Source organism: Mustela nivalis (genome assembly GCF_964662115.1).
Source record: "Mustela nivalis genome assembly, chromosome: 10".
In the NCBI taxonomy this organism is placed as follows: domain Eukaryota; kingdom Metazoa; phylum Chordata; class Mammalia; order Carnivora; family Mustelidae; genus Mustela; species Mustela nivalis.
Genome location: NC_139029.1, coordinates 32,882,137 through 32,894,537, shown reverse-complemented (window position 1 = coordinate 32,894,537; position 12,401 = coordinate 32,882,137). Strand labels below are relative to the sequence as shown.

The following is a 12,401-nucleotide window of genomic DNA, read 5'->3' as shown; positions in this document are numbered from 1 at the left end:
TTCATCACCAAGTTCTACCAATGTCAGCTTCTATATTTTTCTCAGATCTGTGCACCTCTCCCCACCCTATGGCCACCTTCTTCATCCACACCCCGTCATCGTGGCCTGGCCTCTTCCAGACTGTCTTCTCTCCCACTAACCACTCCTTCCCGTCCTTTCCCCACACTGTGTCTAGGGTGATGTTTTCAAAATGCACCTTCTACCATTTGCTCTTGCCCGGTGCAACTCTGCCTTAAAGCCTTTGATCGAGACGATTGCCCTCGGGATAAAAATCAAAATCCAGGCTCCAAAGGCCCTGACCCTGTTTATCTGTCCACCTCCATCTTTGGCCACTTTCTCCCTGGCAATCTGAGCGCAGCCTCAGGGTCTTTGCACATATTTAATTTGTTTGAACCTCTCTTCCTGTTCTCTTCCTCATTGCCACTTTGCCTGAATAAGTCTCGCTGAGCCTCTAACATCGCTTCCTCAGGAAAGCCCCCTGTGACTCTCACACAAGGCCATGTCCCCTTGCTCCCAGCTCTCATGGAAGGATCTTTCTCCCTCAGCCTTTGATCGTCTACATCTGAATCACGAGTTTCCCTTTCCCCCTAGTCTGTTAGATGCAGGAGGGCAGAGACCAATGAGTTCTTGCTGCCCAGAACAGGTCTGGCCCAGAGCAAGCCTGAAATATTTCTGGAATAAATTAATTGAATTGTGACCATCCCTAAATGCTCACTAAACAATCTAGGGCGTATCTGTTGGCTGTGGAGAACCATGAGGGGGAATCGGGACTTTAGGGCTTTGGGAAGCTCAATGAATCGGCTAGAGGGGGGGACGTGCAGTAGAGTCCAAAATTAAGCAGAAACTTCAGAACTTACAAAGGAAGTATTACTAGACCCATCTTCCAGTTAGAGAAAACTGAGGCTTAGAGAAGTTAAGTAACTTGCTCAGAATCATATACGTAGTAACTGGCAGAACCAGAATTCCACCCCAGGCCTACCAGGTCCCAGAGCCCAAGCTCTTCAACACATGCTAAACTAACTGCTTGCCAATGGTGGTCCATATGTGGTACTTTTTGAATGGATGGACAGGGCCATTTAACAGAAATGGCAGAAGTGGGAGAAGCAGCAAAGCTTTCTGACCAACTCATTTATTCTCCTGGAGCCACCACCAAGCTGTCTTCTGGTCACCAGTAAACATTCTGAGCACAAGGACTGTATTTGTAGTCTGTGCTCGGGGATAACCTGAGTGAGAACACTCTGGAACCTGAGTTCCTGAGCAGAGTGCCCTCAGTTTATTTACCTAGTGAGGGGACATAATAATTACTAACCCAAGAGGTATATTTGAATATTGCCATGGGCTGTTATTACCATTTGTTGGCTGAAGAGGGACAGCTTTGGGTAAGTCAGATTTAGAGTTTACAGCTTAAGGAGGGGTGCAGTGAGTGAGGAGGACAAGGGTATGACCTTCTAAAGGGGCACAGACACCCTCTTCTCCTGACTGCCCCCAGAAGACCAAAGCCTTGTTCAGGGACCTCTTTAGGAGGACTCTTTGAGAGGCAGAGAGGCCAGATGGGGTGACTGACGAAAGGGAAATGGTTACAGGTCTTATCCATACCCATACCCCTTCCGGTACCCACCTTGGAGAGAAGACTGTGCAGGAACCAAGTGGCAGGGGCCAAGTCCTAAGGAATCCAAGAGCTGATTTTCACAGGCAAGGAGCTGCCTCCTTGTCCCTTCTGGCCTTCTAAAACCTTCCTGGGCCTATAGGAGAGAGGGGGCCCTTGACAGGTGGCTGTGGGTGGGGCAGACTAGCGTTGGGAGAAGAGTCTGCTCCCTGGGAGGATAGAGAAGGCCCCAGAAGCTGAACCCAGTCCCTCCTGGGACCAGGCACTATGGAGGTTGAACATCTTTGTCCACCTAATCCAGGTTTTCCTCCCATGAGAGAATTCCTTGAGGCTCCTTGAAGGTTGAATCCTCTCCTAAGGCTTCTCAAAAACGAGCCCCTATTGCATCCGTGTCTGACATTAAACCTGTATACACCAGCTCAGCCATGGCCGTGTGGCCACTCCTTTCGTTTGTCCACCACCTCCACTCGTCACGCCCACCCTGCATCTCAGATGCTTCCTCCAAGGTCTCTGGCTGGCCTGGACCGTCATTCCAATACCTCAGTCTCCCCCATTGCCCTTCAATCCCATTTGAGCAAGACACCCTGCTTGTGTGCCCTGGGCTAGGGGGCAGGCATGGAAGGTAAATGAAACAAGGACCCAACCCACGGTGAATGCACAGACTCAGGTTGATGGACAGAAACAAATAAGTCTAGTATGAGCTGATAAGGACACCAGCATAAACCTGCTAAAAAAAGAAAGGAGGAAGTAGTTTGTTCACTCTGGTTGGGGAGAGTGCCAGAAAAGGCTACAGAGAAGATGTAACATTTCAGCGTGGTTCTAAAGGATTTGCAGAATTTTACTGGGTGAGCAGGAAGGAAGACGTTGTAGGCAGGAGAAGGCCTGAGGCAGGGCAGGGAGGTGGTCCCGCGCACCACATGTTTGGTGTTCACAGAGCCTGTGGTCCAGGTCTAGCTTGCCCGGCTGTTCTGGAGCCCCAGAGGAGTGGCACCAGGATGAGGAAGGAGCGTCCTGGCTGCCTGGCTGGGGTGAGCTCGGGGAGCACATGCTGATCCATGCTGACTCCCCTTCAGGAGAAAGGTTGAAGCCATCCACACAGACGATGAAGGAATTGGACCCTGTCCCAGTCCTGTATTCATTTTTTAATCTTTTATAGAATTGGGCATCTGGAGAGTCAAAAATAGACCTTTGCCCATTGGGACAGGAAGCCTGGAGACCAAGGGATTCAAGGGAAGGGTTGGAAGAAGGGTTAGAAAGGAGTTGATCGAGGGTCATCCAGAAAGGACAAGATGGGAAAGGGCCTGGCAGAGGGTGGGCCAGCCTGGGAGAGGAGTGAGGGCCTGCCAGCTGGTGGCCCGGGCCCAGCACTACCTGTCCTGGAGAGCTCTGACCACCCCACCTGGCTTGCCCTCACTTTCCTGGGCCAGGTTCCCACCCTGCTCTCTGCTCTCTCCACAGCTCTTGAGGTCGGTGGTCTGAAAGGTGCTGGAAGCAGAGCCTGTGAGTGTGGTCCAGGACTCCAGGCCCCCGCCCCCCAACCTGCTGCTGCCATGGTAGGAAAAGGTGCCAAAGGGATGCTGGTGAGTACAGGAACCAGACTGCAGGGAAGAAGGGGGGATCAGGAGCACTGCCCCCCCGGAGACCTTCTGCCGGCTGCCTGCCATAACAGGAGAGCCGAGGGGGCTTCTTGGGGCCCTGAGTCTAGCTGCACTGCTGGGGCTCCTGAGTAGTAGGGCTGTCCCAGGCCCCAAGTAGGCAGCCCCTTACCCGACAGGCTCAATGGTATTGCAGCTCTGTGCCCATAAAAGGGCCAAAGCTGCCACAAAGCCCACGATGGCACATCAGGAGGCAGGAGCGCACACCCCATCCTCATTACGAGAGGTGCTCTGGCCAACAAGACAGGAGGACACCCAGGACCATCACATAGTTGGACCCCAGTACCCCACCCCCACCCCGTGCTCTGCCCACCACACGGAGCATTCCGTATGTGCGAACCCAGGGGTCTTCAGACCCCGTCTGGTTTTTCTCTCCTTCCCTGGTTCCTTCTCACTCTGAAAAGGAACAGAGAATATTTCGTGTGAATCCTCTTCCAAGGCCTCAGTAAACTCCCCTCTCTCCCTTCCCCAAGCCATGGCCTTTCCTTTGCCCACGGCTACAGAGCACAGGAGTGGTGGTAGTGAGGCCCCACGGGAGGCAGCAGGCAAGGGCCGGGCATGGTCAGGGCTTGAAGGAGGAAGACTCGCCGATGGACAGAGCAGGTTGGCACCGGAAGCAGTAACCGGGAAAAAGATGTCAGATCCTGTTCCAAGAGCAGTGGTTGCGTTTCTTCTGTTGGGATCTTGCCTCGGGGACAAACTAGATGGGGCAGCTGTCAGGGGAGGAAACCAGTGACGGATCGCAACCCTGCCCTTGGCACCTCTCTTGCCCACATCAATTCCTTCCATTGCTTTTCTCATTCTGTGAAGGACTGACTGGCCTAGGGTCTCTGCAGAGCTCCCCCACTCCCTAAATAGGTCCTGTCTCTCACCAGAGATTTCTGGGGCTCCGAGTACTTGGTCCAGAGAAATGGCTTGGGAGAGCGGAAATGGGCAGTTTCGCTCCAGGGTAAGGACCCTCCATTCTACCCCGTTCTGAACGTCTAGCATTCAGTCCCTCAGGCCTGCTCTGGCCTGGCTCCTACCTCGTTGGAACACGTCTGAATGAGCCAAGCTTCCGAAAGTACTCCCGAGCCAGCCTGAACTCAGGGTGTTCACAGATGGGCGGGGAGGAAGTCTCGTGATGGGGTCAAAATGGCCTCCCTTTCCCAGAGAACTCTGGGAATCGCCACAGGCTCTTCATCCGTAGGAAGTGGGGTGTGGCTCTGCCCCAGGCTACATGGAGATTCTGAGCCCCATGAAACCTAAGAAACCCTCGGAGGATTCCCCGGCTGCTCTTCTGTCTTGGGAGTGACCCTGAAAGGACTGGTGGGCCACAGAGGGAACATGAATCACAGTGTCCCATAATCCCTGCCCCGAGCTGGGCTTCCCGGACTTCGGGCCCTGCCCGGCCAGCCTGTCTGTAGAAGGGAGTGCTGCCTTGGGACGCCCGTTCCCAGCCCCAGGATGTGCCTAAAGATAGCTGGGGCTCGGATGCCCTCTGCCCTTTGGCTTCTGCCCGCCACTGCTGGTTTGAGGCCCATAACATCTGTCCCCTGGGTTCCCCCCCATCCCCCACCACAGCGGTTGCTAGAGATTCTATTCCTGCCTCTTTCTCAGTTCTGCTGATGACCTTGGGCTACTCTGTTTTCGGGCCCCAGTTTGGAAACGGAAGCCATCTCCATTCAGGGCCTGTCTCTAGGACACAGGCTGCGAGGGGCGCCATCCCTCCTGGCTAGATGAGTCAGCCCGTTTTTTAGGTGTCTGTGCTCCCCTAAGGGCAGAGAGCTAAGGACACTCCTTTCAGACATGCCTTCCTCTCCATGCTGGCGAAAGGGCAGAAGAGGGGCTAGTGAGGGCCATGCATGTAAGCTGCATGGACGGTCCCAGGCCGGTGGCTTCTTTTGCCATTTGTAACCTGGTATGCGGGGATGGGGTAGTTAACCCCTGCCACTGGGTCATTCCTTCCATCCCCTTTCTCTCCGGTTTGGGTGTGAGGACATGGGTCCCTCTCTGCCCCCATCCCCAGGCTCTCTTCGGTGTCAGCAGACACCCTCTGTCATCCTTGGAACTCCTGCCCTCTCCCTATGGGGCAGGGGCCTGGCAGGGAAGCAAGACCCTCTTCAGCACGTGCCCAGGCCCACATGCCTGCTGCACGTGTCCCTCCCCCACCCCCAACCCAGATGGTCTCTGCCGGTCTAGCTCAGCTGCCTCCCTCACGCCTCAGCAGCTCCTAGGACAGGGCCATGAGAGAACCCAGCTGGCCAGGGTGCCTCCAAGCCTGGGAGCAGCTGGGATGCTTGGGGGCACTGGGGGATGGGTGGGGTGATACTTGCATGGAGATCTAGTGCCTCTGTACCCGCATGGGGCGGGGGCTGCCTGAGGCTCAGAGGACAGGGAGCTGGGAGAGAGGAGCCTAGGACAGGAGAACCCCACTGGGATTGGCTGTAACCACATGGCCTCCCAGCAAGGTCACCAGCTGGCTGATTTGGTCCCCTCCCTGTGCCTGCTCCCCACTGACAGAGTCTTGGCCAACAGAGGCCTTGGTGAGCCTCATTGGCCTCTCCCTGTGTCTTTGAGCACCCTGGTCGCTCTTGTCATTGGGCAACCTTGCGATGATTAAGAGCAGAGTCACCTGGGCTAGGGCGGTAGGCGCCAGAGCATCTAAATCGTCCCAGAAGCCTTTGCAGGCACCACAGGCACCCGGGGCTGCCCCGCCCTGACCCGCTCAGTTAGGCTTTGACAGGAGGATTTGTACAGTTTGTACATCTCTTATTTGCGATGCCCATCACAGGGCCTGGCACACAGTGAGTCCTCCCCCAGCCCACAGCCTGACATGAGGCAAGTGCTCAGCTAATAGGGGCTTGGCACATGCTGGGAGTTTACCAAGCACAGGGTTTGGCCGACGTTAGGCACTTCCTAGGGGAAGAACCTGTCCTCAGCTAGGCCCTCACCAAGCACCAGCCCCAGCACTTGGGAGGTGCTCACCCAGGACAGACTCTGCATGCATTGGGCGCCCATCTGTCAGTGCCAGGTGCACAGTGGGTCCTCCCGCAGCTCCACGCGGGGCATACCATGGGTCCTTACCTGGCACGGAATTTGGCCTACATGGACTACTCCTCTGGCACAGGACCTAGCCCACCGCTGGGGTTCGCTGGTGTTGGGCTGATAGGAAGGGGTGCTCTCTTCACCCCGGCTTGGCCCCATGCGTGTCCTTATAGCTCAGACTTTGCGCATCGTGGGCCCTCTGCTAACACAGGTCCCGGCCCACAGTGAGTGCTTTCCAAACACAGGTCCGGGGTGGTACAGCAGGTACAGCTTTCCTAAATCGGCACCAAGCACACAGTAGGTACTCTCTTAGCTCAGGGACTGGCACATAGTGAGTGCTCTTCTTATAGGAGGCCTAGCCCAGAGTTGGGGCTCTCTTAGCCAGGACAGCCTGAACAGTGACCTAGGTAATCAACCAGGTGATTGGAGACATGTAACTACACCCTCCCTGTGAAATGGACGGTATCTAGATCCAGAGGAAAAGGCTCCATGTTCCTGAGGCCTCCTCTCTGGACCTAAGATCCTGCCCTCCCTTCCCCTTGGTCTCCTTCCCCTCCCCACCTTCCTGGGAGCACACCTGCTCCATCCTGTGCCCTCCCCTCCGCTCACAGGGCTTCCCTGCAGCCCTTGCCCTGCTCAGTCCTAGCTCTGCAGGACCTTCACCCTGGAGGCACAGGGCACAACAAAGCAACTAGATTCCTTGCCCCTCTGGAGGCATGCCCACTCTTATTAAGAAAAGTCAGGGGTGGGGGCTGGGGGAGTCAGTCTCCCAAAGTGGGGCTGGAGCAGCTGGATCCCACTAATGAGGCCTCATTACGGCCAGGGCCCAGCTGGGCTGCTGCCGCCTCCTGTCCCCATGGCCAGGGCCAGAGAAAGCCGTCCAGCCAGGGCTGCCTGTTCTGGGCACCCTGCCCAGGCCAGAGCAGCCAGAGCCGGAGCCCACCCTGGGTGGAAGTGAGCATTTGGGCATCATGGGTGACTGGGCCTTCCTGAAGGCAGTGGCCCAGCCAGGGCCTTGGCCCGTAGTCTGTGCGCACAGGAAGTCAGCGGAGTGTGTCTGGGGACCTGGCTGCGTGAGGCTGGCCCAGTGAGACACTGAAGTCAGTGGGGTCTCAGACCATTCTTGGGAGACTTGCTTGAGCCAAGGCTGGTCTCTATCTATCCCCAAATATGGGGCTAATATCAAGGGATGGGTCTACATCAAGGTGTGGAGGGATGAAATGAATATATATATATATATATATATATATATATATATATATATATCTGGCCCATAGTAAGCACTCACTATGTGTTATCTATTACCGTTACTGCTAATTCTCACTAGACTCGGTGATGGGTGGATGTTATCCTTATTTCAGAGATGAGGAAGCTAAGACCAGACATATTAAGTGATTTGCCTGTCTATATGGTGAGAAACTGGCTGTGCTGGGGTTTAAACCAGGTCTGTCTGACTCTAAATCTTGTGCCTTTTTTTGTTTGCTTAAAGCCATTCTTTAAAAAAAAAAAAAAAAAAAAGCCATCCTGACATGTTCCCTTCAAGGTCACCGTACTTACCAAGCTCACAGAAAGGGCTAGGTTTTCTTTACATCAGAATGCATGCTTCCAGATGGTGGGTGTTTGCTAAGATTGTACCATGTGCCCGGCCCTCTGCCGACCTATCCATTTCCAAAGAGATGTTCGCCTTCCGGGGATTGGAACACTCTTGTCCGCCTTCCTAACCGCTGGTCTGTGGCATCTCAGCATCAGCTGGAGACGGACCTGTGAGTGTGGTCTCAGAGAAGTGGGACTGGATGGGTCTGAGTGACATCCCGCCCCAGTGACAGGGACACCTGCTGGATGGAACCCAGCCCACACGGCACAGACTCCCAGAGCAACACGTCAGGCTCTGGGCAATGCAGTACAGATCTCTGAGAGTCCTAGTCCATGGATCCTCCTTTGCCTGGCCTCTGTGGTGACCACTCTCTGGGCTGGTACCATCTTTCTTAGGATAGGTGACCGGGTAGTTCCTGGGACCAGAGCTTTCTTGCATGGTCAGCCACATTCTCCTGTGAGGACCTCAATCATCTTGGCTGGTTGAGGGTCTCCAGCTCTTGCAGGAAAGGGGGAAACAGCTCCAGGGCCCACCCCCCCTTCCCCCAACCCGCATCACTCTAGGCAGTCTAATGTGCTTTGTTAGGGCCCTGTGGACTATGCACCCCCCTTCTTCCTGCCCTTCACCAGGTCTAGAGCCCAATGGCACCCAACCACCCTACCAGGAGCCCACCAAGTGCCAGGCTTGGGAGCTCAGAAGCATCTGGGCCCTGAGGCCGCTCACTCTCTTAGGCGCTTGCTCTGCCTCACTCTGTGATTGTGAGTGTGTGTGTGTTTTGTTCCAATAACTTGCTGGGAACAAGAGAAAAACACAACAAACCCCACGCCTCACTCCAGCTCCAGAGCACCCGCGCTGGGCTGCTGTGGGGACTGGCCGGAGGGGGAGGGCCAGGGGAGGGGGAGGCAGAGCTTCGGGAGGAGACGAGGTGAAAGTAATTGACGCTGCCCAACCGGCAGTGGGAGAGGCAGGGATGCGGCAGTGTCGGCAGTGTCCCCTGGAGCTGGCAGAGGTGTGAATGAGCAGCGGAGAGGGCACATCCTGGGATGGCCTCGGCTTGTGGACCTGTGGCCCCCTCCTCCCCAGAACAGGTCAGTCACCTTCCAGAAGGTTGAGCACCCCCCTCCTGGAGCCAGGCGGTGTGGGAGGCTGGGCTGGGGGTGGGGAGAGGGGCTGAGTGGTCTGTGCCAGGGAGGGGCAGGCACAGCCAGCCAGGGAGACAGACACCAGCAAAAGTGACCCAGAAAGTTACAACTGTGCAAAGGAGTGCAGGAAGAGTTAGCTGTGTGGCGGGGGCCTGGGGGAGGAGAGTGGGGGGGGGGTTGCGGGCTCCCCCAGCCCAAGGACCTGCTGAGAATCTGCTCTGTGTATCAAAGCTGCATTGTCCCAGCTCCCGGGGAGACGGGCCGGAGGTGCCCAGGAATTGTACTAATCAATACAGCCCCATTGTCCGTTCCACGGCAGTTACTCCTATGGGGAGAGTGAGCGAGGGGGTAGGGGAACGTGGTACATGGACTCAGCAGTGACAGTGGGGGAAGAGGAGGGGATGAGGATCTCCGCTGGGAGGAAAGAGACCCCAGAGAACATTCACCAATGTCCACGGCAAGTGCCCGGATGAGGTGGGCACCCTGTGGCCTCCTCCCTGGAAGCTGGGGTTGGGCAAAGATGTTGGGGAAAATGGGGCTGATGGCAGCAAGGGTGAGGGGGACAGGGAGAGCCATCCTCCCCACCCTGTAGAGCATCCTGATTTGACCTTCAGAAGGCAAGAGAAGGAATGTCTTCTGGCGAGACGCAGGTTGGGTCCCGGAGAAGCATTATGCAGAGCTGCCCTCGGACCTCAGAACTGCCAGGGTCACAGACCAGAGCCACTTCTCTGAGTGCCAGCCCCACTGCCAACTGCCTGGAGTAGAGACTGCCCACAGCCGCTGCACGTGAGGCCGGGCTGCTGGACTTCTCCAGGCCCACCCAGTGTTCCCCACCACTGCTCCTCAGGGCCTGGAGCGGAGCTGGGCGTGCCTGGGAGTGCCCCTTCTGTCTGCCGTCCGTAGTGTTGGCGTGTCTCTCTCCACCAATTAGGGCTCTGGGCGAGACAGCACAGGGTATCCCCTTGCCTCTCTCACCTGCTCTACGAAGGCTTAGACTCCTAACGGGTGCCCAGAGTTTTCTCTAAAGCTCTCCTGCAGGCCAGAGGCACCCACAGCCCGCCGGGTACTGTGCGAGCCTCAGGCAGATTTTCCCATGGTCCTGTCCCTCCACCTCGGGTCCCTCTTTCCGGGATCTGGATCTGCGAGCCCGATGAAGGACGGAAGGCTCTGTCATTGCAGGGCAGCGCTACGTAAGGGCCAGCCGGGCCCCTGGACCAAGGGGAGAGAAGTTGGGGGAACAAGAATCTAGGGGTATGAGGCCGTTGTGAGGTCTTCTAAAGCGGCCGCAATTTACTGTAATGGCGTTCCTGCCTGAATTCCCTGATGGGGCTCAGAGAAAGTTGCCAGTGATCTGGATTTGGCTCAAGGTCAGTCTGGGATGTGGGGTCTTGTCTGTCCTCCTTCATAAAGTTTGTCTTGGATGGGACTTCATCCCATGAGCAAACCCTGGGGCTGTGGAGTTCTGAACCAGAGGCCTGCTGGATCCCAGCGGGGCCCGCCCAGCCAGGCAGCTCCAGGATTCTTCTGTGTCCACCGAGAGCAGGAGGAGGGAGCTCACAATTCACAAAAATATCCAGTGGACCCTGATCCGGGAGGGCGGGAGTCAGGAGCCAGAGGAAAGCCGTAGCTCAGGGTAGAAATCCGGGCTCTGTCCCAGTCTGTGCATGGAGAAAAGAGGGGGTGCCTCCCGTGTTGGTGGTTACCTCTGGGCGGGGGCTCTGCGGCTTTGTTTCCTCTTCACTCTTTGCTGTGGGTTCCCTTTCTTTGGTGATAAGCTTATAATGCTCTTCTAATTAGAAGAAAAACAATAAAATTTAAAAAATCATTTAGAAAGTTAGTGGGAACTAATGGGAGATTCAGAAGAGAGTCAGAAATAGGAAAATTCCAGGCAAGGCAGAACTGCAGAGGCTAGTAGATCTGTTGAGGTGGCCTGGTCTGTGAACGGATTTCATAGTTAAGGATGCTGAGTCGCAGGGAGTGGAAATGACTTGCCCAGAATCGCTGGGGTAGCAAGATCTAGAATGCTGGGGTTCTCACTCCTGGCCCAGGTTCCTGCCCTGCCAAGCCCAAGGCACGGTGGGGAGATCTGGATTCTGCCCTCGGAGCTGAACATCGCTTGTTCCAGGAGCTGATCTAGCGGGGACTAAGCCAGGCACGGGGCTGTGTAAAGGACTTATGTAAGTGATTGTTCTGTATGGCTCACCTGGCTAGGCAGGCATGGGGTGGGAGGTGACAAGTCCTTGTGTGGGACCGGACCCTGCTGCCTCAGGGACTGCTCCTAAAGGGAAGGGCATCGGTGCATGTGTGGTCTTATGTGAGGGTCTTACGTGCGTTTGTCTATATATGGTTGGGCATCGTGGAGGACAACCAGCCAGCCTACCGCTCTCAACCATGGAAAGAAAGCCCCAGAGCCTGCCTTCTACTTCGCGTGGGGAGCTTGGGCACAGGGCAGGGCTGTCCCTATCCTGGAGACCACCGATCAGGCCCATGGTCATGGAGTCCCAGGTGAGGGTGGGGGCTATCTAGGGAGCCTGGGGAGGAAGCACCAGCCCACTATGGTTTAATTCATCACGGAGGTGTGAGTAGAGGAGGAAGAGAGAGCAGTGAGGGGCTGAGAGTGAAAGATGGGTGATGGGCAGGAGAAGCCTGAAGCCTGGCCAGTCAGCAGGGCTGAGCTGGGTCGGGCAGACGGGCCGCCAGTCTGGGTGAAATTGTGAGCACAAAGGGGTTCCTTTGTGGGTGCCCGAGAGCCGACATCACTGCAGGGACAGGTCTGATCAGTGACACAGGTGTCTACCCAGCAGATGAAGAAAATGAGCGGCTTGGGCTAGGGGAAAGGACGCAAGGAGAACAAAATCGAGGCAAGTACTAGAAAAGTCTTGCCAGCTGTGGGCCTCTCTTGCCGAGGAAGGCAGCGGCCGAGAGTGCCCAGAGGAGAGCAGAGAAGGGACCCTGCGCCCTCAGAAGCCCCGTGGGGCATGCATTTTGGAGATCCTTTTCTCTGGCGTACTTGGAGAAAGGGGGCTAGCTATGTCCTCTGCAGAGAGCCAAGCCCTCACCAGCCAAGTCCCTTGAACGTAGCTCGCTCTAGCACAGAAGTCAGAGGCCTAGCCGTGCTCCCACGGTGACCTCCCAGCCACAGCTCCGGGAGTCTGCCGCATGCATGGTGCTGAGCCGCAGGGCCCAGGAGCCTGAGGGGGTGCTGCATCTGCGGGGCACTTCTCACGGGGCTTGCAGAGTGTAGCTAACCCCCAGCTCCTTCTGCCCCGAAGACCCTTAGTGTGGTCAGGGACTTCCACCAGAGCCCCATCCCTGGCTCCCCGCCCCTGGGCCCAGTCCCAGGGCCCCTGCCTCCCCGAGGCATGGATTGTGGTCAG

General features: G+C 56.3%; 1 protein-coding gene across 8 annotated transcripts in view; it reads left to right on the top strand.

Annotated features, from left to right (window-relative positions):
* Positions 1-12,401, top strand: part of SLC6A9 (solute carrier family 6 member 9) — a 31,328-nt gene that overhangs the window by 2,589 nt on the left and 16,338 nt on the right. For 6 of the 8 annotated variants that reach the window (XM_082688296.1, XM_082688302.1, XM_082688300.1 and 3 more), the window contains exon 2: positions 3,065-3,186. In XM_082688296.1, coding sequence (XP_082544422.1) covers positions 3,157-3,186 — 30 coding nt within the window. In that variant the 5' untranslated portion in view covers positions 3,065-3,156. Of the gene's footprint in view, positions 1-3,064; positions 3,187-8,784; positions 8,971-12,401 lie in introns of those variants that run through there. The other 2 variants (XM_082688301.1, XM_082688295.1) reach the window with 2 other exon arrangements.